General features: G+C 40.5%; 1 protein-coding gene across 4 annotated transcripts in view; it reads right to left on the bottom strand.

Moving 5' to 3' along the window:
- The window catches only part of LOC115006445 (multiple epidermal growth factor-like domains protein 11), a 125202-nt gene that overhangs the window by 64339 nt on the left and 33160 nt on the right, over positions 1–27703 (bottom strand). For all 4 annotated transcript variants that reach the window (XM_029428700.1, XM_029428702.1, XM_029428699.1 and 1 more), the window contains exon 6: positions 16543–16635. In XM_029428700.1, the coding sequence (XP_029284560.1) occupies positions 16543–16635 (93 nt within the window). The remainder of the gene's footprint in view (positions 1–16542; positions 16636–27703) is intronic.

The following is a 27703-nucleotide window of genomic DNA, read 5'->3' as shown; positions in this document are numbered from 1 at the left end:
GGCTTCACTCCACTATCCATCCGGCAGCCGAAGCAGATCTCTGATTTGTAAAAAGGTATGCTACTGTAAGAGCTTTGTGCTCTCTGCCATCCCCGCCCACAACAAACTGTAGCAATAACACTAAATGGACTCATGTTCTTGTGACTGTGCTGTGTTTCTTCTGGCTGCTTTTGGGATTGATGTTCCTCAATTGTTTTTCTCGTATGTTCAGGCTGTGAAAACTGATTTAATCTAATGGCGGACAATAAATGATCTAAGTATCATCTGTCTGTCTGACTCTCATTTTAGTTCTGTACTTGGTCTCAAACTGCTGAGGGAAATATCTGGCTTTTCAGCTTCTACATGTTCAGTTCACCAGCTTGTTGCCAACTGTTGTTTTGAGCTTGGCAGGTAGTGTACATGGTATTATTTCTGCCTGAAAAACCAAAACAACGAGCTAAAAGACACAAAACACTTTGTAGAGCTGAGGCCAACTGCAGAGTCAAGTGATAATTAGCTGTGGGTTTGTCAACACAAGCGACACCTTCACATTAAAAAGTCATCTGATAATAGATTAGAGCAGGTTTAAGGCCTTTATATTGACGGCCATAACATTAATTATTATCGGACCAAGTAGGTGTGACTAATTACGACAATGAGCTGTAGCTTTTCATCATAGACTGTACTGTACCTGCAAAACTAACGGCATTCCCATCAGCCTGAGCTGTACTTTGTGTTTATGGCTAATCAGCTAATGTTAGCATGCTGACAGGCAAATGGTCGACATTATACCTGCTCAACATCAGAATATGAGCTTAGTTAATGTGCGCATTTTAGTATTTAGCTCAGTCAGTAACATAGTTTCCAAACGTGCTAAATAAAACACACAATATGTCATTTTCTGGCACGAGGGTACGCTCAATAAAGAACAGAAAAAAAGACAGACTTTGGTGGCGTCCATTTCCGTCAGATTCTCCTGCTCTCAGGAGCCGAATCATCTGTAGAGGTTTCCTCATCTCCAAAACAAACGGACCAGGGGATGTTTCATGTTAAGAGTCGGTGTCTCTACGCTGCGGTTCGGCGGACTCAGAATGGAGGGGCTGCCAACTAACTGCTAATGTTTGCTCAGCTTGTTCTTCTGATAACTAAGATCCAGACTTTCAGGAGGTTTTAACTGGGAGCCTAATTATTCTCAAAGGTGTCATCCTCTCTAAAGGGCCCGGCAATTAAAAACTTGTAAAAATATGGATTAAAGCAGTTTCAAGTTTTGGCATTCTCCAATGCTGTTGAGTTTGCTCAGCTTGTTTCTCTCATAACTTAAGATCAAGACGTCCGAATACTAAAATCCTTAAAAACGATCAAGATCTAAAAATGTGGCTTAAAACTTGATAAAAAGTCAATTCATGACAGCTTCTGGCAGCCAACAACAACGCTGACACACGCACAAAAGGGATACATTACCATTACAGGAGAGCAAATGAAACTGACCGATACCTCGATTAAAGTTTCTGATTTCTCTAGGTTTGGAAAGTGTAGGAAACATTTAGGATAAGGGGTCTCTTTTAAACATTTCAATGTGGAAATGTTACTTCATGAATTTATAATAATACGCGTTCTCTATCGCTTCTTTTCTTTGCTGTTTTTTTGCATACGGTCGTTTCATATTCTTACACATTCTGAAGTCCTTTGCTATTTGTCCTGGAGGACGATTCCTCCCTGAGGGATCCGTTAAGTGTCATCTTATCATAACGCCCGAGTGTGCTCTGAGTCCGTCCATGTGCATTTCTATAGAGCACACTGGCTTTAGGGGATCCTTAAGGAATCAACAGAGCGACCTTCTCTCTTACTTGGAGGTCACACCAGCTCCCTCCTCTGCACCACGAGCCCCCTTGAGAAAGGTCAAGATGGCTTGAAGTGTAAAACGACCGAGGGAGAAGAGGATGAGGAAATAAAGAGACTGAGGAGACTGCGATTTTGTGCTCTTCTTCTCTGAGCAAATGTAAAGTAGAGGAAGACAGCCGATGAATAATTCCTGGCCATTTTCAAAGTCAAAGCGAAGTCAGTCGTGTGAGGAGGAAAAGGATCTATTGTGCTGGCCACTTCTGAAAGGCAGCAGTGGACGATAAACAAGTTAGTTTGGAAATTAATCAGAGTGCATAGAGGGGGGGGGATGTTGAGAGCCTGGAGTTGGGGAGGGAGGGCACGCAGGGAAGCAGAGCGGAGTGGGCAAGTAGTTATATTCCTTAATGGGTTGTCTGTCATGAGGTTTAGCCAGCGTGGACTCACGTGGCATTAGAAGGAAAATGGGTAATCAAAAGGTTTCGGAGGTGAGGTGCGAGTCCATTTCCCCTCGACTCTCAGACACACATGATGGATGGCATACAGAGGGAGGGAGAGAAAACTCTGGGAAACAGCAGCCTGAAATGTGTTTGCTGATGGAGTCTATGTTCTCCTCATCTGTTAACAGAGAGCACAAAACTATACACTATAAAAATAAAGATTAAATGCTTCAATATCAAACTCCCACAGAACGTAACAATGTCCAACATGTTTACATCATGAGATGCACGTGTGTATTTCATGAGGTAATCTTAGTCTAAGTTACACAGGTAATGCTGGCTAGTCTGTCCATATTCTTCACACACACTCTATGAATATATATTAGAATCATCTTTCCAATCTTTGCATTTTCACAGATTTGAGGCAAAAGTCCATTATTTGTTGTCTTGTGTTTTATATTGATTGTATATTTCTGGTTGGCATTTTCCAGCAGAATTCCTTGTATTTCCATTTTACCTCTCTAGATAATAGTTTTTATTGCTTCTGGAGGAGTCTGCCTTTCCCACACGGGATTTAAAATCACCTGCACATAATTTAACAATTTGTTTATGTCCGCATAAAGAAGAACAAATGTTAAAGGTGCCATAGAGAATATTTGCAAAACTATGGACCTGCGAGAAAGGTCTTCACAATAGAAGACAAAGTACTATTCAGTAGCCTACTCCGTTATATATATAGTAAGTAAATATAAGTAACAGCGTTTCAGGCTGCCTATAATAGCAGAGACAGCCCAACGCTAAATCAAATGTCTCTTATTTGTCCTCTGTCCGTCTTTTTGGGATAAATAAAACCCATATTTTTAAAAGCCTACCTGCTCAGCCCTCTACATCCCTACTAGAAATATCACGAGTGGAATTAAACAGCGTCTACAATCTAGAGAGCAGCAGTCTCACTTTTGCCAGTTGTGTCAGAATAACTGTAAACATCCACGAGAGCTGTCTGCTCCGGTGAAGGCTGGGAGGCGTTCAGACCAGCTAGTTAAACAACAGACTGAAGGAAGAAGCTCTGCTGTTACACATGGATATGAAGAGGGTATAGTCTCACACACATGCATGAAGCACTTTCATAAAATAATACCGGAGTTCTCATTGTGACATCAGCCATTACAGTGATACAAAAATGAGTTATAAACATTTTGAATGGTGCTTCTGAGACAATCTCATAAGACAGACAGAAAAGACAAAGAAGCTAATGTACCAGTTTATCAGAAGCCTCTTACACACTTCGTTCATATGCTTTTGAGTTAAGCTACCAAAGTTATCTAACATTCAGCTGGAATGGTTTGCTTTCTCATTTTTAATTTTCATACCTATCCTCTCTATAGCTAAAGTGTCAGCAGCACATGTCTGTAAATGACTATTATTAAACACAACAAAATCCCACTGACATTTGAGAATTTTTGCTTTCCACCGGACAGACTGTGCCTTTGATTGTGTTGCTCTCTGTAATTTAACAAACTGAAGGAAATGCTGAAGGATCATTTTTCTTCCGCTCGCAAGAAGCAAGGAAAAGGCCATGCTTCATGGCTGAATCACAGCTCCCTAATGTGGGAGACGAACATCGCAGCACCAAACTGTGGAGTGCAGAGAGCCAATCACCCCTCAGGGTTTGTGGTGCAATTTGATTAAAAAGTTTGTTGGTAAATTCATTTTGACCAAACACAAGGGGCATGCTGATGTGGCTGTAGCCGTTAATTGGACTTGGCAGTGGGGCAAGTCCGCTCGTCAGCGTTGTGCGTGTGTGTGTGTGAAGCTGTGTTCGTGTCGAGCAGGACAATCAGCGTCCCCAAAGACTGTGTGTATTATCACTGAGGAACCTAAATGAAGTGCCAGGATAAACATCCAGAGGAGGTGCCGCCTTGGTGAACACACACACAAAACACACACACACACACACACACACACACACACACACACACACGCTCTGTAATGTCTTTCAGAGCGGAACAAGGATAGCAGTGTGTAATACTAACTGCACAGAATATGCAAACACATTCATAACAAGCTTATATTAAGTAACAACAGGTACTTTTATCCCTGACACACACTCCTCCCCTATGCCTTAGCATTTCTTCCCTTGTAATTATACATTTCTACGATCCTCTCTCTCCTCAGCCTCTCATGTAGCGCTCCCTCACTTCTCCCCAGAAACTTGCCGCATCATTCCTGCAAAGCCGCACTTAATGACTTGCTGAACTCGGTCTGTTGGGTAATGAAAGATACACTTTGTCATAAATCGCCAGTCTCGTCCTGACCGGGGTTCAGAGCCGGAGAAAGCTCGAGAGGACGGACTGGCTAATGGCTACTGACCCCACACTACGGCCCCTCCAACACAGGCAACAGGTATTAGCTGCCTAATGAACTCGACTCTAATGAGGAGCAGTGGGAGTTCAGAGTCATCTGTTGCCAGGAAGAGCAAAGGTGAGTCAGGCTCTTACAGAGGATGCTGAGCGACTGCTGCAGCTTCTCAATCCACACAGACTGAGATCCAGACTGTTATGAATTATAAATACAAATGATTACAGGCAGCACTCCAGTTGTCCTCTAAACATCACTGTAAAAGTGAGACAATAATTACAGCGTGTTAAACCAATAAGAGAGGCATGTTTTAAACACAAGACGTAAACACCTCTTAGTTCTTAGAAGCTGATGCCCTTTTCAAGCATGGCTGAATTTTTCATGTCCTCTGAGAACATCGTCTGAGAGGGGGGGTGAAGAGGTTTCTGTGACATCCCATTACCCTTCGAGTGCGGAGCTGCACGGGATTATGGGATTGAGAATGGAGGCGTGAATCTGTGTCAAATGTGTTATTCTAGTGAACTTTGTATGACACAATGGTGAGAAAATAATCAAATGGGGGATATTTATAATGTTAAAAAGCATTGTGCTGTAACTCAGTGTTTCACTCTTATACTCTATGTTTTTGGATGAATATTTCTGCATCGTTAATGTGTACAGTATGTTGCAGTTTACTGCAGTAGATTAAATTACCCAACAGTATGTAAATTAAAATCAGCACAACTATAATTCATCATCTTCTATAAGATCGTCATGTTTGTAGCTTTGTGTCCTGTTTGAACCACGTATCTTCAAAAAGTCAACAGCCTGTTTTCAGCTTTGTGACGAAGCATTCTCCAGCTGCTGAAAAACTGTAATCTGAAAAGTAACTAAAGCTGTCAGACAAATGTAATGGAGTAAAAAGTACAATATTAATTTCTCAGATGTAGTGGAGTATAAACATAAAGTAGGATCAAATGGAAATACTCAAGTAAAATATAATCACCTCAAATTTGAACTTACTACTACTTGAGTAAATGTACTTAGTTACATTTGGGTGTAAACGCAAAAACTTTCCAGATCCATTTCATATTGTCAAAAATATTGCTGAGGCTACATGACATCTTGTACAGAAGATGATGCATCTGAAGAAACTTCCTTAAATAAATGAATCCATTTCCTTATATTCAAAAATATTAGTTTTAAATGAACACAAACATTTTGTTTAGGTAGAGTAAATGATAAATAAATCAAACATGGTGTGACAATGCACTTCCTAATAGCCAGCTTCCCAACATGCGTTGCATGTAAACTATGTATATACTTCTGGTTACTTTCGTCTTGTACTTCTGTGTATGTACACAGAAGTACAAGAAAGAAAGAAAGAAAGAAAGAAAGAAACGGAAAACTGGAGTCAGATTCCTTATATGGTTTCACACACTTGGCCAATAACGCTGATTCTGATTCATTGTGTTTGCTGTCGGCTTTTCTAAAAGTCATTCCTGCTCAGAGCTTCAGATTTTGAGTTTTCTGCTTCGCAGAATATATAGATTATAAATTCTATAATAGATTATAGAAATAGATTGTGGACCTGCAACTTCTACAAACTGTGGGGAATAAATACTCAGGCAGAAATAAATAATTAACACAAGATTGAAACTGGTATGTTTGCTCAGATAACATTGGTGTGCACAGGCTGCGCAGCTTGATGATCGGCAGACCTTTTCATGCGTGACCTTGCAGAAGTAGGAGAGGACATACTGTAAGCGTCTGTCTGATCCAGAGATATGTCCTCCCATCTCATAATTAAGTCCACTAATGTTTGCCCACAGTAGCGTTCCGTTTAACTTTGTCCTTTTTCATTTAGAGTCTAATGCTGCGTTTAGGTTTAAGTAAATGTATCACAACAGCAGGTGTTCTGTGGACTTACACTGCTGAAGACCTTGAACTTAGCGACCTTTCAGAAGAAAAAAAACTAAATAACAAGGGTAAGTGAGCCCTGGTGTCTAATTGTAATAGAAATAATCTTCATAAAAGGCCACACTGCATACGGTTCCCAGGGGGTTTGTCTCTTATTGAGTCTATAGCAGCCTATCAGCTCCTACCGGGAGCTTAGTTCCTCCTTTCCTAGGGTGAATTGCCTTAAGGCGGCCTCGACTTGTCTCCCAATGGAGGGGTGACCTTCCCATCCCATTCAGGACTGCATAGTCACTGGCTATGTACCGGAGGGGATTGAAAACCCATCTCTTCAAGAAACATGTCACGTCTCTGCTCTACCTTCCTCTCACTCCAACAAATCACACCTCCGTCTCCTCGTTTTACTCCCGTCTTCTTACAAAGAACTTAACCTTTTACACCTGCTGCTTACTTCCTCTTACAAGTTGTTTACCTGCTTCGTCTCATGAGCAAGTGTTTCCCACAAACAGTCTAAGAAGACAAGGACAAGACAGCATGTGTTTTTGACTATTGGAGGATATTAATGGAATTCTGTGCGGCTATTTTACAATCACATTATTAAGAGGAGAGAGAAGGACATTTACATTTAATATAAATAAAATAAATGTATTTTTTCGGTTTGCTTCTCCTTTGAAATGGTACACAAAACACACACACACACACACACACACACACACACACACACACACACACACACGGATATGAAATGTCATTTCTGAAGTCTGTAACAGTATGTGACTTCTTGTGGGTGAGGCTTTACAACACTAAGTGGATTTTAGTGAAACTGGATAAATTCTTATATAGAAAATGTTTTCTGGAGTTTCGTCTGATGTCCTCCAGCTGCTCTGCCTCGACTCTCTGACAGAAAGCTTCACTTGTTGCTAAAGTAACTCTGTTAACGGCTGCTAACAGTAGCTGCCAGATAGTTAATCTTCCAAAAACAGCTCACAAATTAAAGTTCGGTTTTCCTAAAACAGCTGCTCCCTGTTGTTTATATTAAACGTTACACAAACAGGAGGAAAATAGTGCATTTGTTGGGGACTATTTTCAGCTGCGGATGGATCCACATTTGGTATTTGTGGGTGTGATTCAGTCAAAATAAAGTACAGTGTGTGTGTTCATGGTAATGAGTGTGCAGCAGTGTGGCTCATTGATCTGTTTTTATTAGTTTATGGACAATGGATCTCTTTGACACAGGGGAAGAAGATACACACTATACTTGTTTACTTGTTGTTTTTGGGGTTGACACAAAGAAAAATAAAGAATATCTCCAGACTTATCGTTTAACATCAGTGGATGAAGCCTGTTGCGGATTATTCTATTATTATTCTTACCTGACATCTCGGTGTCTAGGTGGTAATTTCACATGTCAGTTACATGTTTAAGAAGTCGCGGTGCAGTTCAGTGCATATGTGTGTTGTTTCATCTCTGCTTTCTCCTCCACAGCACTTAAATCAACCAAAGCAGAGAAGAGGTGGATCTGTGTGATGTGTTACTGCAAGGCTCCTGATATAATGAAGCCTTGAATGCGATCAGATTTAGAGGAATGTCCTGCATTATAAACTAAAATTATCACAAGAAACAAGGTAAAAACTAGAAGAGAGTCGGTCTGCCAGTCAGAGCTGGTCTGAAAGAACTGATGAACATTTTAGGAAGCAAAGCATATTTGTTTGGTCCATTGTCTGGAAGTTGTGACTTTTGGAGTCGTCCGTGCAAAGAATACAATAGCTGTGATCTGTGTTTGGGATGTTGCAAAACCAGAAATAAAATCTGTTCCACTCACTGGAGAAGAGCATAAAACAAAATGACATTAATGAAAACTATGAAAACATGTCATCACGAATACATTTGGTGGTGAAAAGACATTGTTTGGAGTGTCTGAGTGTGAACAGACACGCAGGCAAACACAAATCAGAAGCAGAAACTGAGGCAGAGTTGCACTGCGATGCTCTGGATGGATGTTGTACAGTCGAGCTGAAGAGTGGCAGCGAGAGATAAGCAGAGAGGCACACGAGACGGACAGAGCAGCGAAAAGAGTGAACAACAGCTGAGGGAAAGCGTAGGCTGCATTATGTTGTTGCACACCTTGACAGACTTTCTCTAACATGGATGCCAGCAGGAAGAATTGTGTGAAACTTGGCTCTTGTGGGGACTTAGGCTGCGCAGGGAAGCAGCACAGAGGGGCAAACACATCACTGTAGGCCACTCTATGAGAGTGTGTCGGCCCAGCTGCTGTTCTGCTTGTTTGTGAGCTTTTCTTGCCTGTGAGTTGTGCATGTGTGTGTACATAGGATACATAGTGTGTGTGAATTTATGCGTGTGTTGTTTCCGTCTGCCTGAGTCTCGCTCTGATAAATGGCATGTCTGGGCACAGTAGTGAGCGAGCGCCCACACTGGCCATTGACAGCCGCGGTGTCCTCTCAGCGATCCACACCACATCAGCACGACCTTGACACATTCCTTTATTTATAGAAACTTAAAAAACAACAACCAAGAAGGTAAAATGAGAAGCTCTCTGGGTAAAGCATGCCACAGACACCAGGATTAACATGTCCCCGCGGGTTTAGCTATTTCCATCTTTGCTTTTTTAAAGATGATGTGCAGGTTTGTCTTCTGTCTACATGCTCATTAGAGAAGTTTTCCCTCTGTGTCTGACTGACAAAACTTCACCCATTACTGGAGACAAAAACAAAGCGTAGTCATTGCCGTCTCTAAAGCTTTCGAATAGCTCATCAGAAAAAGGTGTGTTAATGTGCATCGTCTGTTTCCATGACGACAAATGGAGACCAGAGACAAATGAATCACTTATGGCCGAGCAAAACACGGCCGGCAGATTGAGAGTGACTTTTTACAAAGAGGCCCGGGTTTTGTGCACTCTGCTTGACTCCTCCCCAGTGGAGAGAGCAGTGGGATGAGGTACCCAGACATCCTTGTGTTCGGGGGTCACTTCTTTCACTCGGCTGAGATTACACTGTCAGCTCTATCAAGCCACAACAAAGAGTCACAGCTTCAGGTGTATGCTGAGGTTGTTTGGATGCAAGCTGAGGTGAAGAGGCATTGCTCTCAGGTGGCCAAATGAAAAAAGATAAAAAGCAAACACTTCAAATTAACACCTGCTCCTGTGAACATTCATATATTTCTGCTGCTGTGCCTTGCATAGTGTTTTTAAACGTTTGTCATGATGTAAAGTCTTTTGTCTTTGACTACCTCTGCTGTTAGTGTGATATGGACTGCTGCGGAGGAGTAACTGTGGTCATATAAATCTGGTGAGTCTGAAATGAAACTATGCATTACCAAGCGCCAAAGGTGTTTGAGATGAGACTCATAATCTGTCTTTACAGCATCCAACACTCACACGCCCTGGAGGCTTCAGAAATGGCTGCAAATGTTTGGAGTTTGACTGCTGCCGTCGTCACATCAGTTCCAATGTATCATAAAGACAAAAAGCTTTCATATCCACAGGAATCCAAGGAAACAGGTGATCAGAACCGGGTGGACAAAGGGCAACGTCATGTGACCTCGCAAAACACTTATTTGCCCATAACTCAATAACTCGTATGTTAATTATGAAAATGTCAAACAAATCTCTAACAGGATGAAGTGATGAAGGGATGAAGGGATGATATTGTGGACAGGACAGGGATGTAAACTGCAACTTGTCCGGTTGCCGGAGGCCTACAACCGCGCGGCGTTAATTATAGTTTTCATTAAAGATGAATCTGCTGTTTAATTCCTTCATTTATGGATTAATCGACGGTCAATAAACAGTCAGCAAATAGCGACATCACAAGTTCCCAGAGTCCAAGGAGATGCCTTCCAGTGTTCTGTGCGACCTATTGTCCAAAACCCAAATATGTCCAGTTTACTGTCAGAGCGCCTTGAGATTGCTTTTAGCTTTCAAAGGCGCTTTATAAATACAATTTATTATTATTATTATTATTATTTATCATTATTATTATAATTTTTTATTCACATTCGAGAAGCTGGAACTAATGAATCTTTGGCCATATTTCATATGTTTCGATATATGATTATCAAAACTGATCATTTTCTGTCGATCAACTCATCGATGACTTGTTGCAGGTCCATTTGTCGGTCTGCCGTTCGGTGTGTCTGCTGCTGCTTGAACCAGAAACAGTCTCTGTGGCTTCATCTCTCTTGTAACGTTTAACTTTGACCATATGTTATAGGTCTACAATTGTGGTTACAGTAAATAAACTATGCTTAAGGTAACACCATTGTACAAGTTGTGTAAAATACCAGTCCAATATCCAGAGTGCACATAAATCAGATGTTTCTACAGCTTGTACAATCAGTCACACGTCTGTGTTCAACTGTTGATGTTGCTTTTGCATAACTTGTTCTCAGTGAAAGAAATGACAAGTGCCAATATAAACTGACAACAGATAAGAGTCTGAAGGTGCTGTAGTATCACTGTTGATCAAAACCTTACACTTTATAAACTGCCTATGTAGCAACTTCTCCTCTGCCTGATTCCTTACCAACCTTTAACTGCGTCTTTGCAATGTTCCCTCCCTTCATCTTCTCCGTGCTCTTGATTATCTTTCTCATCATAATCGCCATCTCTACATGATCATTTCCGTCATAATTTGTCCTTATCTACCACTTTTTTCTTCTAATTTCCTCTTCCTACGTCTCCTCCCTTGTCTTCTCCGTCTCATCCTGGCCTTCCTCGCATTGCTTCACCCCACTTCTGTCCGAGCTATTTATAATGCCTGGCAGAGCAACAAAGCCCTTCAACTAGACTGGATGTTTGAGAGGGAAGGCAGCGGAGGCTCACACACTGCTTCACCAGCTAATCTGGTTAGTTACAGTCGAAGACAACACAAAGTACTGTCCTGTGGCCTTCTCCTCTTCTCTTCTTCTCCTCTTCTTCTCCTCTTCCTGACAGAGAGCCCACTGGACAGTTGAGTTACTTGTTACAAACTGTTTTGCGTTCTACATACACAAGTCGTATTCTTCTGGTATGTACTAGGGGTTCAAAAGGAAATAAACCCACACACTATAATCACATAAAAATTGATCCAATATTCTTTCCCCCGTGTTGCCTAGAAAATACATTTATGTGCTACTAAGTGGTTTAAATACATTGTGCAGGAAATGAGAGAGCTGCCTGGTTTATGTTCACTGTCTTTTTTTACCATCGAGTGTCCGGTATATGTATGTATATATATGTATATATATGTATATATATTCTGGAGATGGTTGTCATGAAGATGATCATGATGAAGAGAAAGCTCAGCTCATCTCTGAAGCTCCTCTCAGCTCTACAGTTGTATAAATTACTGTTTTGTTTTTTTACAGGCCTGCAACCAGCGGTGGGAATGGTATTCAGATCCTTTACTTAAGTAAAAGTACTAACACCACACTGAAAATACTCCACTACAAGTAAAGTTCCTGCATCCAAAACCTTAAGTTAAAGTATGTAAGTATTATCAGCAACATGTACTACAAGTATACAAAGTGAAAGTATTCATTTTGCAGTTGAATGTTCGCTGTCAGTGTTTTTTATATATGATGTTTCTGGATTAATATTACTGCTGCATTAATGTGTCTGTTGCTTTTTACTGCTGTAGATGTTTAATGTTGTGTTGTGTAGTTTACTCTACAGCAAAGCGTCATATTGTGTAAGATCATCATGTATCTGTAGCTTTGTGTCCTGTGAGAACCACGTATCTGTAAAACAGACGAGCAGCCTGCTCTCAGCTTTGTGACCAAGCTTTTTACTGCTGATACAGCAGGATTGTGGGAGAATTACCTCAACACATAAAGCAACACTTCATCCTTCAGTTCATCACAAACATTAAAAATCAACACATCTGGAGACACATGGTTTTCACTGGACAGGAAGGGGAAGAAAAACTGTAATCTGAAAAGTAACTAAAGCTGTCAGACAAATGTAGTGAAGTAAAAACTACAATGTTTACCTCTGAGATGTAGAAGTATAAAGTTAGATACTTTAAGTAAAACATTTAAGTAAAGTACAAATACCTTGAACTTGTACTTGTGCAGTACTCGAGTAAATGTACATAATTAAATAATAATAAACCGGTTTATTGCCAAGTAGGTTTTCACATACAAGGATTTGGTGAAACAAAAATATAATAGAAATAAATACAATACAAATATAAGAAAGACTATTTAAAAATGTAGAAACATGTACAATGTTCCTGAATGTGAAAAAAATACATTCTAGGGGATGTGCAAAGACTCACAGTATTAAGAATAAGAAGCATATGCAATATGCAGAGATAATAGTTGAGAAGATGTGAAATGATTGCAGAGTTGATTCGGCGCTTCTCTGAAGGAGTTTCAACACAGCGTGAACATTATAACCCTCATGAAGGAGGCGTATTTTAGGACTGTTATATTACACGTTTAGCCTTAGTTAGTTTAGTGTTATCTCTGTTTGAGTGCTTCTACAGACCTTGCATCAACAACTCACAGCTTGACTGCAACATTCAAAGTGAAAGAGTCCCCACTTAACTGGTCTGAATTAGAGGATCAGTTCAGGAAGCAGTAATGTGTCTGTTCTGCCTTTGAGAAATTAAGCCTTTAAATTCATTCAATACATGTCACTGCAGTTAAACCAACTTTATTTGCAAAACATGAAGAACTCTGCACTCATCATAAGCTCTCAATTACTGATGACAGGATTCATGTCTTTTGACCAATCAGGTAAAAGAGAGCATAATATCAAACACAGTCAGGAGCAGGCTCGATATCACCATGGGAGATGCGGCTCTGTGCAGCATCTTTATAGCAAATGGCATTTTTACACAGGTAATAAGCAAATGACAAATTCTAGTGTAGGGATGTGAGGAGGCAGAGTGTTCACGCTGTGGGAAATTGGCAAATACTTGTTCTTTATATTTATTTTCCAGTCTTCAGATTCACCTGTCAAATAGCCGCACCGTCTGCGAGGCGAAGTGTGAGGCTGAGGTGGGAGGGTTTTTTTCTCTATCACTAAAATAAATGAATAAAAACAACTACAGCACATCGAAGAAAGGAAGTTAAAGTCAGCCAAACTTCCAGAATGAATCCCACAGATTGACTCGATCGACCTGCTTCATCCTCCTCTTCCCCTCTGCCTAAGTGCTGCTAGATTTACCTAACCCCTGTCTGAGCTAGGCCGCCGTCCACTGGCCCCTGGGCAGCAATAAAGACAGGTAAACAATGGGGAGGCTAGAGCACACAAAGTGGGACTAAAGGGGCTGTGTGACTCATTACGTATCAATAGCCCCCCAAATCCCTCTAACCGCACGCACACGCACACACACACACACACACACACACACACACACACACAGCTATAGTTTATACTGGACGGGTGTCCCTCAGCAGCCGTGTGGGCAGCATGACAGTTAGAGTGGAACCAAACCACGGAAACGAGATTGATATCGAGATGCTTCATTTGAGGTTTGAAGGTGCGATCATCTTTACTGCTCCGTACCACCAAACGGACCTAAATGAGCTGCTGGTCAGTCACCATGACTCAATGATGATCTCTATTTCAGGGGCTGCGCTTTCACTTTCTGGCCTCAAACTAAATCTCCTCCACTCTGCTACAGTTTAGCCTTCCACCGTCTCAGGAGTATTTAGATCTCCATGCTCTCTATTCCAGTCGTACTGGGAAACACTTGTCCATGTCTGTCTCTTCGGCAGACTCGATAAATAACACACATTTTAATGACGATCTTTCGGTGAAACCCTCACAGCTAATTAAAAATGCAGCTGCCAATATGATCATATCACTGCAATTATAAAACATCTGCACTGACTAACTGTTCTACAAGTCCGGCAGACGCTGTATTTTAAGTCACTCTGTGCATTATTATCGGCCGCTCTGCCCGGCCAACACTAGTTACTGGTCTTTGGACAATTCTAAAAAGGTTTGTTCAAACAAGACGGCCGTCCTGAACATTGTTAATAAAAAGAGAAAGGAAACAATAACAAAAGAAGAAAAAACAAAGAACTGAACCTGGCTGGGAAGATGGAGAACATATGGTCCCTCTGTTCTGAAGCCAGGTTTGGTTTCATTTCTATCACAGCACAGACTGCAGTAGCAACACCATATAAAACATTACTCCGATAAGAAAGAATATGTTGACAGTAGTCGTGTGGGAAATCGGACTGTGGAAATGCTCAAACTGCAAGACAGCCGATTAAAAAGGTGTCGTGATCAAAATCTGATTGTAGAGTTTACTGTCTGTGCTCCTCACTGGTGGAACTTCTGATTTCTGTTGTGCACCGAACAATGATTTATTTAATTTAAGAATAAACACAAGGTTGTAATACACAGGCAGTGTGTTCTCTTTTCTACCCTTGTATCTCTGTAGAGCACTGCAAATGGCTTATGGACTGTATGAGACTGTGCTGTAAGAATAAACTCAAACTAAAGCAACGTGAAAGACCAGCGTCGCCCGCCTCTGAAGCAAAACAAGCCTATCATGATGTCCTTCCTGCGCTTTTACCATTTCCCTTTTTTTATCTGCAGGAATGAGCTTGCAGATCGACCTCTACTGTGAAGATGTGCTCTCTTCTCTATCAGCACATAAGGTGAAAGTCAGATGACTTGGTGTCCCTTTGAAATGCCCGTCTCTGATCATTATGCTGGGGCCCGGGCACCGACCATTACATGTGGCTCCAGCTGGGATTAGTGTATCCGGGTGGGATTGTTACAGTGTGTGAGGGGGGAAACCAAAGATCTCCCCAAACAGCTCTTACGATATTTCTGACTAACTATGGCTGCAGACGTAAATGGAAATATATATATACTGTACATATATATAAATAAATATTAATGTCAAAGAACCAGCTGATCAAAACACTCTTAACAAACGTTTCCACCAACAGACTTTAGACTCGGCAGTCAGAGCGGCCGACTGGACCAGACCCGACTGATCAGTGGAGTCGCCCGAAACATATTCATAATCAGCTCAATGATCTTAAAGTGAGTCGATGTCTTACGATGTCATCTATGTGCAGAAATCAAAGGACATAAGCTGCAATCCATTGTACTTGAAAATAAAAATAAAACGACATTGAACACGGAAAAGTGCAATCGAATGGTCAGGGTGTTAAGTTTGACGCTCAGGAAAGATCCATCGAGCTCAAACCTGCCGACATAAACAGAGCGGACGTCAAAGCAGAATTACCTTTTCATCAATATTTACTTCTTGTGGTGTTTGTGTTGTAAGACGTGCTGTAACAACGATGCGGCTGCCATTTCCATTTCCATTCAGTTGATTTGTTCTTGACATAAGTCTTTGCGAGCCTGCAGCACTAGCCTACTGCCCCCCCCCCCCCCCCCTTTAACAGGGTTCCCGCGGATCCTTAAAATGTCTTGTATTACATTTTCAGAATATAAGGTCATAAAATGTCTAATTTATAATTATGGCAGGTCTTAAATTTGGAGGCGATGCCAAGTCGTATGAGGATTATCTTCCCACAGGATTCCCTAGTGCGCAGGTTCTCTGCAGATGTTTGTGAAGCTCAGAGACCTGCCATACAAACTGATGTCTGTGCGGGTTCTCCCGAGCAGATGCACTGGGACGAGTTTAGATCGGAAGTCGGGAATACAGACGAGGATTTATTAACTTCCGACTTGCAATGGATTGTAGCATTAGCTAACTAATGAGACATTGCCATGTCCGATATGATGGGCTGATGTTTGTGTATCACTTATATCAGCATATATGTCTGCTGATAAGTAAAGCAAGTTTATAAACTGTTTATATTACGTAGTTTGTGTTTGTTTCTCTTGTGTTTAAGTCAAGTCACAGGCACATTTCTTGATGTACTATATAAACATGGAAGGGAACATGTGGTCAGATGTAATGATCACATGTGTCATACGAGTGCGTGCACTGTTACATGAAACATGAACATGAGTTGTTCACCGCTCTATGACTTGTGGCTTTTCCCGGGTTTCTTTTCCCCCTTTGTGATGACTATAATGTGAACTCACCACTGGAGCAGTCCAGTCCTCCCCAGCCGGGCTCACACTGGCAGGTATCAGGAGAGACACACCGTCCGTGGGCACACTCTTCAGTACACAGCGCTGAGGAGGAAGACGAGGACACGGCGATTAATATCAAAGTAAGATCAACTACTATAGGATCCTGCAAATCTCAGTATACATGTACAGCACATAAACAGTGACCAGGACAAATGACGATGTGCCTGTTCCTCTTATTTATAGCTGTAATGTTAAGTCTGCAGTACAAAACACAGTCTGACTGTTATTCAAACTACTCATTACACCTTCTTCAAAAGACTGTTTTGATTTTTAAACTGTGTCAAAAACACATCAAGTGTGATGCTCATCTGTAAACACCTTACTGCATCATTTATTTGTATTTCTCTGTGTAATTGAATGATGTTCATGTTATCATCTATCGAATGTGAAACATTTTTATTACTAGCAGCAGAAATAATAACTACGTAACTACCTGAAATAATGACACGTGTACAATTCCCCCAAACTAAAAATATCATCTAAAGTATTTGAACAGTGACTGCAATTTAGTTAAATGCTTCAGCCTTGAGTAAATTCGTATATTATCATATCTGACTCTTTTATGCTCCGTGCCCTTCCAATTAACGAGGTGCAGCGAGCTCTTTATGGACTTTTTCCTCCCAGGTTTCGCCTCTCAGGCTGCATACAGTTTGCCCTCAGTTATTGGTAGAGGTCGCAGGGGTCGTGTGCAGCACTGAAAGGAGTCCCTGCAGAGTCTGTATGTTTATGTACAGTGTCTATGGAGCATCACAGTTGTGACAGTAAAGCACGGGGCTCTAGGTTGCGAAGATGAAAGGCATCAGGTATCTGTTAAAGAAAGTTATATAGCATCGTGTTATTCCATTACTATAGAAAGCTCAATAACCAATTTCATCAAACTTTGTCATTTGCATGTAGTGTTATTTGGAAACACTTTCTATGACCATGTAATTAATTACAAATGTACTTACAATGCATTATAATCTGCTGATAGCAATATGAAATTATAGGTAGAAGCTCTCTCGACCTTATAACTATAATTCTGCATTGCTATAAGCAGATTGTAACGCATTATAGACATGGGCGTCATAGAAAGTAGTACCATATATTTTAATCTTTATATACAGTATGTCCCCTGCGCTTCTGAAACCTATTAACTTATAATCTATTTGTAATTTTAGCATTTTCATGAATAAATAAATAAAGTGCATCTCACTCAATAATCAAATCAAAATAATGGACTCAGTATACAAAGGCTTTAACAGTGCACGTGAGAAGTGTCCTTTAGAGTCTGTGCACATCACGGCTGTGCCATTGTTTCAATTGTTCCTAGTTTGACTATTTAATATGACAATGAGGAACAGATTAATGTATCAGGAGTACAACTTGTATATTTACATTGATGTATTCCCCGACCTAAAGGAATCAGTTTGGCTTAGATGCGGGGAGATGCTGCGAGACGGTCTCCTGATAGAGTGTGAGGCATATTATCGGCTTTGTACAGCAAACAGATAAGGCAGCACTGACTGACATCATCATTTTCACCTTACGCCTCAACAACTGGTGTAATATTTCATGAGGACACAACCTTACAGTTGAGAGCTGTCATACCCTATCAAAACAAAAGATAATAAATGATACCGTGTCTCACTGGTATTATCTTGTGCAGCGATTAGCTCAGAGGCCGGAGGTGGCCACGAGAAGGTGTGAGGAAGAGAGAAAAGGTAAAGAAACAAAGAAGAAAAATAAAAGGAACAGAGAATAAAGACTAGACTAATGACTGACACACACACACACACACACACACACACACACACACACACACACACCACTTTCTCTAAAAGTACATCTGACAACGCCTGCTGACTTCAAAGAGCAACATGTAAAACTTTAAACTCAATGGCACATCAAAATGAATTTTAACGATATGAAACTTGACTTTTTCACTTGCAATTATTATGTAATTGTCTGTCATGACAAGCTCTCTAAAAGAAACTGCATAATGTAATGTACTTTATGTATCAATAATGTCTGTGTGATGCAATAATATTTGTGATGTACTCCCTGGTTATTTACACTATAACTTTGTATAAAGTACTTTGATCACATTGAATGTTCATAGATCACTGAAGCATTAGCCGAAATGTTTTTGCCGAGGTTAAGTCTTTAAAAAGTCTCTAAAGTTTCTAAAGTTACTAGCTATAACTACGAACAGTAATGCACTGTATTCATGCGCATTCCATGAAATCAATTCGTATGTAATCCACATCATTTTGAACCAGGAAGTATAAGTGAAAAGGTCTGCCTAGGGAGGGGCCAGGGTGGATGGATGGGTCCTAAATCTACTAATTCAACACACACGATGACAAGTTAGCATCCAAATGAAGTGCAAAACAATTAAAATAAAAAGCGGCTAAATTAATTCAGATTTTTTTTTTCTATCCATTACAGTGACAGTTATGGTGGATGCATTAGCACAATAGCTCATTCTCCAGTGGGTTTACATCAAACCAATGCATTGGAAATATGATATGTGTTTATTTCAGGTATTAATTTGAGTAACGACACAGTTTCCTCACATAGATCTGATGTTTGTGTCTTGATTGATGTTCATATTACATTTCTTCATTTGGCAGACGCTGTTTTCCAAAGCAACAATCCAAAGATCAAGGAGAAGCGTTGGAGAACAAGAGCCTCAACACTTCATGTTCCTCCTGACAAGTGCCCCAACGCTGCAGGTCCGTGATATATTCACTAAATCTTTGTGTTATACGTCGTTTGCAATATTTCAACTTTCTAGCTAATTTATGCTTGTTTTTATGAACAAATTGCAAATGTGCATAAAGGAACAGGTGGATGGAAACACATTCACTACTTCTTTGTGTGAAGAATCCTTAGTATCTGGAGGAAAGTTTAAAAGGGAGCCACACAAACCTCACAAAGAAAGAACCAGTCAGAGATTTGCACTGGAGCTCGCTGCTGTGAGATGACAGAACAAACATCATGTCCTCTATTTTAGGTAGTCGGCTTTTTTTGTAGTTTTTTTAAATAAAGACGCGGTTAGAATAAAAAAAAGAATATACATTTTGCTAAAAAAAATGGCTTTGAACACACGCTCTCATGTCTGCTAAGGATGAATATAGAGCCGAAAGACAATTAGCTTAGCTTAGCACCAAGACTGGGAGCAGGGGAAACCGCTAGCCTGGCACCGTCCAGTCCGCAACGTCCCTGGTTCCATCCTTTCGCTTTCTCATGTGCTCTCCATCGCTCCCTCCCCTCATTTCCTCTCTCCTGTCCGCTATGCAATAAGGTCTTAAAATCACCAAAATATAAAATGATTTATACAGCTTCCTTGAAAGCTCACTCAACATATTTTTTTAAAACCTTTATTTAACCAGGAAGTATCTTCTTTAAAGTTACATCTTGTTTGTTTATTCCGTTAACAAACATAAATATTAAAATTAGGATTTGTTGTTTTATTGGGCGTTGAGTGCTGCAACAATGTCTTGGTTAGGGTGATGTCTGCAAAATTGACATATGACGATGTCCACAGTGAAATATTGCGATGGGCAATGATATCGTTAGAGAATGTGTGTGTGTGTGTGTGTGTGTGTGTGTGTGTGTGTGTGTGTGCTACTCCTATAGGCTAAAGTTGCTGTAATTTTAACTGATCAAACTGTGACGATGTGTTCAAATTCAAAATTGATGTCAATTAATATGTAGGTATCTTGACCCCGTGGCTCTCGCTAGACACTCTCTGAGACGCTCGGCACTCGGACTGGAGCTGTGCGAGTCATCTAAAAATGATCAAATCAGGGATTGTGGGTTCAGTGGTGGATGACAGTCAGCCAGATGGCATCGTTCAACAGCCGCATGTGGAATATTGTCCTAATTGTGGAGAGTGTAAAAGGAGTCAGAGGTGTCCAGGGTGTAGTCTGACCGATGCATGCTGGGAAAGGCTGTAATACTCAACAATCCCACAGGTCAAAAATAAATATTTGAAAAAAAGATAAAAACTATAAAAATGGTAATTTAACCGGTCACACTAAAAGCCCCATATTGCTTGATGGGATGTTAAATCAAAGTGCAGATGATAAACATCTGCACATTGTCATCTGTGCCACTTGTAAAAAGTGAAAGGCTGAACTCTATCCAACATCCCCTGCAACTCATTTTGTGAGGATCACTTGTGTATCACAGTATAAATGCTGCATCACACATCAGGAAGGGATTGTGCTGGGAGAAGACAGGCTGACAGCTTGGAGACTTTAGCTGCTCCATCACAGACATGTTGTGCTGCTGCTCCGACTCTCTGTTTGTGCAACTGATTCCTCTCTAACAGAAACAGGAAGCTCCACTTGCATAAATATGTGCACAGGCACAAATTAAGAATTTCACTTGCACACATGCAATGCAACCTCACACACACAACTTATCCTGCAGCACACATTATTTAAAAAAGATTGCAGTGTTTTAAGGCTATGAGGCGCAATTTAAAATCAGCACAGTACACAAAAAGTGAAGTGCTGAGTTTTGAAAGCAGCAAAGAAGTACGCGGGCAGGGAGGGAAAGTGGGTTCAGTGGCTACAGGAGTTAGACTGGACTCAGTAGAGCCAGGTTTTATGGCTCTTACAGTACTTTAGCCACAGAGGGGTCGTCCTGTTTAAATTTATAGTGGCACTGTGTTAACATTTTACAGCTTTTTTCATTCATTAAGACAGGAATCCTCGCGGCCACATGTACTTGACACTGCACACTAAGTAAAGATTTATACTAGAGGTGAGACTGAGTCGCTGCCTGTAATACTGAAAGCTTTACGTTTGCTCAGAGATAGACACTGTGGCGTATTTCACCAGTGGCAGTTTTAGAGTGAGGATTATTTGTTTGCACTAGATTTCATGAGGACAGAAACATGTTCATTAAAAGATACTATAGGATTAGACGCAGCGCTGTCAAATTAGAAACATGCTCAGTATTAAAACTAATATGGATGTTTGTTCGTGTCATCAGTGAACGAATATTACCTCTCTAAACACGACTCCCATGCCCCACTCCTTTGTGGTTGAGGTTATGGTTAGCCGGTCAGATTCGATGCTTTATTGCCATTTCAACAGTTAGTTTGGTTTGGTGAGCTCACATAAAACAAAAACAAATAAAAACCTGGGACATAAAACAAGTGCTGCTGCACGACACGGCTGTCCTGGTGATAACACTAAACTGAAAATCATTTATTTAACACAGGGAATTGTCAAGAATAATATTAGGGAAACGATTGCTGAAGGGGTCTAAAGGGGTGGCACGGGTGGGTGCCAGGGGCAACTCCAGATCCCGACCGGTACCACTTTTCATGTAACACCACCCGTATTAGGGCACAGGGCACTGCCTGAAACAGCCTGAAAATGGTGCCCAATGTTTTCTGAACCAAACGCTGTATTTATTCCTGATAGAATTTTCTGATTTCCCATGTCTGGTCCTGGTTCCCCCCCCCCCCCCCGTGCCACGACATTAAAAACAATCCTGGAAATTCCCCCATGGTTAAAGGAATCATTAGACATTTTAGGAAGTGCGTTATCAGCTTTGTTGCAGAGAGTACGATGAGAAGATTGATACCACACATATAGTTTGTTAAATATGACACTAGAGCCAGGGGACGATCCGCCTACGTGTAGGCTTCTGTCCAGCAGCTTGAGCTCTCTTGGTGCTTCCTGTCCATCTCTACTGTCAACTTACAAATAACAAAACCAAAACAATGTTGTAGTTAGTCGGGACAGTCATTACTCTCACTACTGCAAGAGGTCCTTTGTCAGACAAGAGTGAACATGGGGTGTTTAAGTGTTATTGTATTTATATTGTGTTCTCAACGGCTGGAATTCAGGAATCACAGCAATGTCAGCGTCAAACTAGCTGGTATACTTTACATTAAAATCAAATCAAAGATACCCATAATGCTAATTATGATAATATATTTTGTGTAGCAGAATTATACTTTTCATCTTTCATTTCCGGTTAATCATCTCGAACCCTCCAGATGTCTCTGCTGACCGCCTCTCTCAGGGACCTTCATGTCGGGAACGACCGTCCTCGAGGATGGTCGTTCGTCATTGTGCAGTTCCATCGTAAACAAAAAAGCAATGAAATGAGAAGGGGCGGGGTCACCGCTGCAATCAAAACAGCCTGAACTTGATAATGAGCTAAAAGCCATCAGGATTAATAGTTTCTATGAGTGCACGTCTTTGTGCTATCCAGCATATCTTCGGAAAGAGAGAGAAAATGCAAATGCCTGCAAAAACAGAACCCGATTTTAATAAGAGAGCCAAAGACACATGCTCGTGTAATCCTGAAGGAGAGTTGATAAATCATTAAACGAGGGCCTAATCCTTTCATCCTGTGCATTGCAGCAGACGCAGCTATAAGGAGGATTACATCAGCAACGGGTACAAAAGATTAATAGATATCAAATTAAATAATCTCCACCTAATTCCAGCTATTGTCTCGGCATGCTGAAGCAGGCTTCAGTTCCCTTGAATCTCTTGATCTGCTGCAGCAGGGAGAGTGAGAGCGGAGGAACAGCAGTGGGAGCCACTAAGTGCACACCTGACATCTTTCTCTCTGTGTAAAACTGTCAACGGGCTGATCACGACATCCTGGGGCGATGGATTGAAAATGTAATTTTTCTTGTTCTGAACAGATATCAATTAATATTAATATTTCTCCTCTTGTACTCCAGACGTGATGTTCCATTCACCAAATCAAAATACTTTTACTAAGAGACTCATTTTCTGAATAAATAATTACAAATAGAAAATGTATCTTTTTATTAGAGATGTAACCAAATACATTATTAGGATATGAAAAGAAAATACGGTCTTTCCCCCCCGACACTCAACACTTCTTCTCCGTGTCAAAAACGTCCGATTTTGTCTCAACAATAAGACTATTGAAACCTGACTGACACCTTTGTGTGATTTGACAAAGTGACTAAGTGAGGGATTGTCTCAAAAGTGCAAGCAAAATGGTCGAGAGCTTCTTAAATTATTCAAGCTTTCCAATGTTTCACTTCAAACCAACTATTGTGTCTTTCTTCCTCCAGTTTCATATAAAACCTGCAGGTTTTCATGCATAATTTGCTAATGCAATTCTGACCACTGACAGTTACTCTTTTATTTGGACTTACTTTTTAAATCCTTTTTGGAGGTTGAGTTCAAATACAGTTCATTCTTTATCATTTGATTCATTTATCCTCAAATAATATATGATGACAGCTGAACCGACACCTGTACGATATGAGGGATATAAATGACTTGTGGTGTAAATCTGAACACGATGGTGAACAGCATTAATGGGAATCATGTGATTACAGAATGGATCTTTTTGTTACAATAACCGTTATTTGTATGTGATTTGCTGTGGGGATGTGACGAGTGGCAGAGGTTTCGATGGGTGACGGAGATGGGGGGGGGGGGGGTAAAGGTTATAGCAGGTTGATGGGTGAGGAAGTGACAGACGGCCAAGCTGCTCAGGTTCAAGTGCCAGAGAGGCGACGCAAACAGCATTCAGGATCCAGGGGGGAGAAAAATAAAATGAAGAAAGAGGACAGAATGAGTTGGACTGAGAATGAAAAAGAGGACAACTGAGGGAGGAATCATACTGACAAGAGATAAAAAGGCCTAAGGCAGAGATGAAAAATAACAAAAGGTTTCCTACGCCTGGAAGACAGAGAACATCCACAAAAGATGTGTAGAAATTCTAGAAGCAAGTAAATATGTACGACACCCTGCACATAATTACATGTTTATAGATATCGAGACAAACAGGAAATGAAAAACAGAGCGCTCACACAACAGCCAGGAAACACAGAAGGAGGAAAGCCCTCTAATCAAATTAGCAGCCCCCCCCCCCCCCTTCTTTTTCTGTCGGGGAGGCAAACCTTTCAATTAGCTCATGCTGTGGATATCACACAACAAAAGACCTGTCACAGGCCGTTAACGTTAGCTAACCAGGCAGGCGTATTCCTGTAGTTAACGTTGAGGAATTAGCTTCCGGCACTCAAACTAGTCAACCAATGGAAGGGTGAGGCTGTGTGTGCGTGTGTGTGTGTGCGGTGGTGCAAGCATCACACAATAGAGTCGAGGGTTATTTGTCTAGGTCCCCCGGGCGAATCTAATAAAGTTGTTTACAAGCAGACGTTGAATAAAGACGCACAATATGCTCCTCTTTACCCTCCCCACCCCTCAGGCCAACCCATTCACTTCCTCTCCTCAATAAGAACACTGCCCTATATAATTTACCATCTAGGGTGGATAATTGATTTCTCTTGCTGGATCGAGGAAAGTATACCAGTATGAGATTAAGACATGGAGATATTCTCTCTCTCACAGACGTTGTTTCTAAAAGGTTTCAAGGCTGATGTTTGACTTCTAAATTCAAGCTTTGCATGTATACTTTGTGTATTTTCCTCTAAAGAGGATAACAAAACATGTTCTGCAGCTTCGTTTGACCTACCAACACTACTTCTCCGTTGTCATGTGAAAACCAGCTGATAGTCACTTTATGGATGCGTCTCAACATTTCTGTGAAAAGTAATCCCATTACACAATAAACAGCAAATGTGCACAGATTCAAATGAAAAGGACAGCACTACCACTAATGTGTCCTGTGCAGTCTGGGGATCGATCAACAAGTTCACCATAGCCCTAACCCTTTTTGCACTTTTAAACATTTAACATTTAAATTAAAATAAAGTATTTTTTAAACATATGCTGCACGATTGTGGACCTGGGAGCACCTTTGTTTTTATTCCTCCTTGGCAACTTCATCCTTTAATAATATAAAGCCCAATAAAATAGTAAATCACACTTTGTCAGCGTTTTTTAGAGAGCTAGATTGAGGCAAGATTAGTGTGCACCCCAAATAAAAATTAAAAGGTTTTTCTTCTTACCTGTAGTATTTATACATCTAGATTGTTTTGGTGTGATTGTTGGATACATCGGCTGTAGAGAAGTGGTACAATGGAACTAGATGAACTCGGCTTGTGGTGCTCAAACCATTTTTGACCACTGAGAATTGATAGAAATGTTTTTTTTTTTTTAATTGTATTGTTGTATTATTGTAAATATACATAGGAAAGCCAGACATCCTCTGAATGCCCTCGGTCTATAGTTGTAAAGTTTCACAAAATGATCTCACTACAATGAAATGACTACTATGGGGACTAACATCATCACACTTGAATAGAATTAGGCTCATTGAATCCACAGGAGTCTCAGCTTTACACTCATATCCAATTTATGAAATTCTAAGACTGTTTGGGGACCCCTGCATTCAGAGACCATTTTTTGAATGTGTGAAAATAACACATTTATACACCTCAAGATATCTGAATGGAAATGGATTTCATGGACACCCCTTTACAGACACGCTGACTTTATCCTAATCCCATGCAGTGTTTGGCAAGAACCATGCAGAACGCTGCATGGTTCTTGCCATGAAATCCATTTTCATTGAGATATCTTGAGGTGAGAGGTCAAGGGACCCCTGTGAATATGGCCAATGCCAGTGTTTCCCTCCCCTAAAGTAGATTCACTCACTGCTGTTGTGACTCGATCGTCTGAAACACGGCCATCTTAAGTCCCCTGGGAGCAGAGCTAGAGAGGTTACTAGAGCTTTGTTAATAACCTCTTATATGTTTGGCACAATGTGACTTTGGAACTTTTCATATAGTATCAAACAACTTGCACATAACCTTTTTGTTGTAGATGTGTGAACATTAGTTTTTACTTTGTACCTTTTGTATCAATTGTTTTGTTTTTAATTGCATGCATGTGATCGACACGTGCACAAAGAATGATTTTACCGCCTTATTGGACGGATCGTTATTGTATAAGAGATTTTATCTCAGTAACAAAATGTAATTAAAAAAAGGTTCAGTGGCAAAACTCGATAAACTCAAATCAATGTAGAGAAGTGCTCTCAGTAGAGTCCGAGCCTGGGACGGGGCTCCAGAGGAACTTCTCTCAACATCTAAATCTTGGTTCTCTACTTTGTTATCATCTGTAGTTGTTAGTTATTATTGGTATAATAAAAACACCATGAAAATGAAATAAGTATGTTTATTTTACTAGCCCTATAGAAAGAAAAGTCACAAGTATTCATTTCAAAATAATCCAGAATATTTGTTAAAGTTGTGGCATTTATTATCTCTTTATATTTGGTTTATGTGAAGCTCTCTGTAATCAATGTTTCAGCTGAGGTCCATAAGCTCCCTTAGCTTCTTTAGTAAGGAAATATTCTTACACCTATTCTCCTATAATAATAATAATAATAATAATAATAATAATAATAATAATAATAATAACAACTGTTTGAAAAGTCTGAGCTGCATGAGATGATGTACAGATATGTGAGAGAACTAGAAGCAGGGTCTGTGTGTGTTTCTTTAACAATTAAGAACAGCAGCTGAAGGCTGGGTTTACAGTTAAATAAATTATTCTCTGTATGTGTCGCATCAGCTTTGACTGAACATCTGTTGTCTCATCTGCTCCGTCTAATTGTCTGATGTCCTGTTTGAAGTAAGAGTTGTGTTTTTCTTTAGCTGGAAAAACTTAAAAGGAGCATCAAACTAAAAGTGACCGTGCAGAGAAATGTTGGTGTTTTATCTCACTTTATCTTCAACAACAGATCCATCCCACGCACCAGGAATAAAGTTCATCTGTTCATGAGTAGATGTGACAAATATCCCAAAGACAAACGCTCTCTTGTACTTAAAATAAAATAAAAAAGGCAACAGGGGCAAATGAGCCATCGCCTCATTTGCCCGATGAATCCCTCACTGACCCAAGACGACACTTGTGTTGGAACATTATTTTCAGAATAAAGCTTAGATTTCTTTCGGTTTTAAGAGAGATCTGACAACGTCTAACTGCATATTAGCAGATGTTTTGCGCTTGCAGCTTTTGTTTCCCTTGTTCTGTCCTTTTTCCTTCTGTCTACGTTGATTTCAAAGCGGTCTGTGGTAAAACTTTAAGCAGAAATGGATCCACTTTGTAACAGAGCCGGATTGATGTAACTTTGACAGCTCTAAAAGCAGATATAGATAACTGCCTGGCGCAAGTGTAAAGATAACGATTGAGAT

The sequence above is a fragment of the Cottoperca gobio genome, chromosome 3 (genome assembly GCF_900634415.1).
Source record: "Cottoperca gobio chromosome 3, fCotGob3.1, whole genome shotgun sequence".
NCBI classification, from domain to species: Eukaryota; Metazoa; Chordata; class Actinopteri; order Perciformes; family Bovichtidae; genus Cottoperca; species Cottoperca gobio.
Note: the sequence above shows the minus strand (reverse complement) of the source record. Positions and strands in the feature narration are given on the sequence as shown.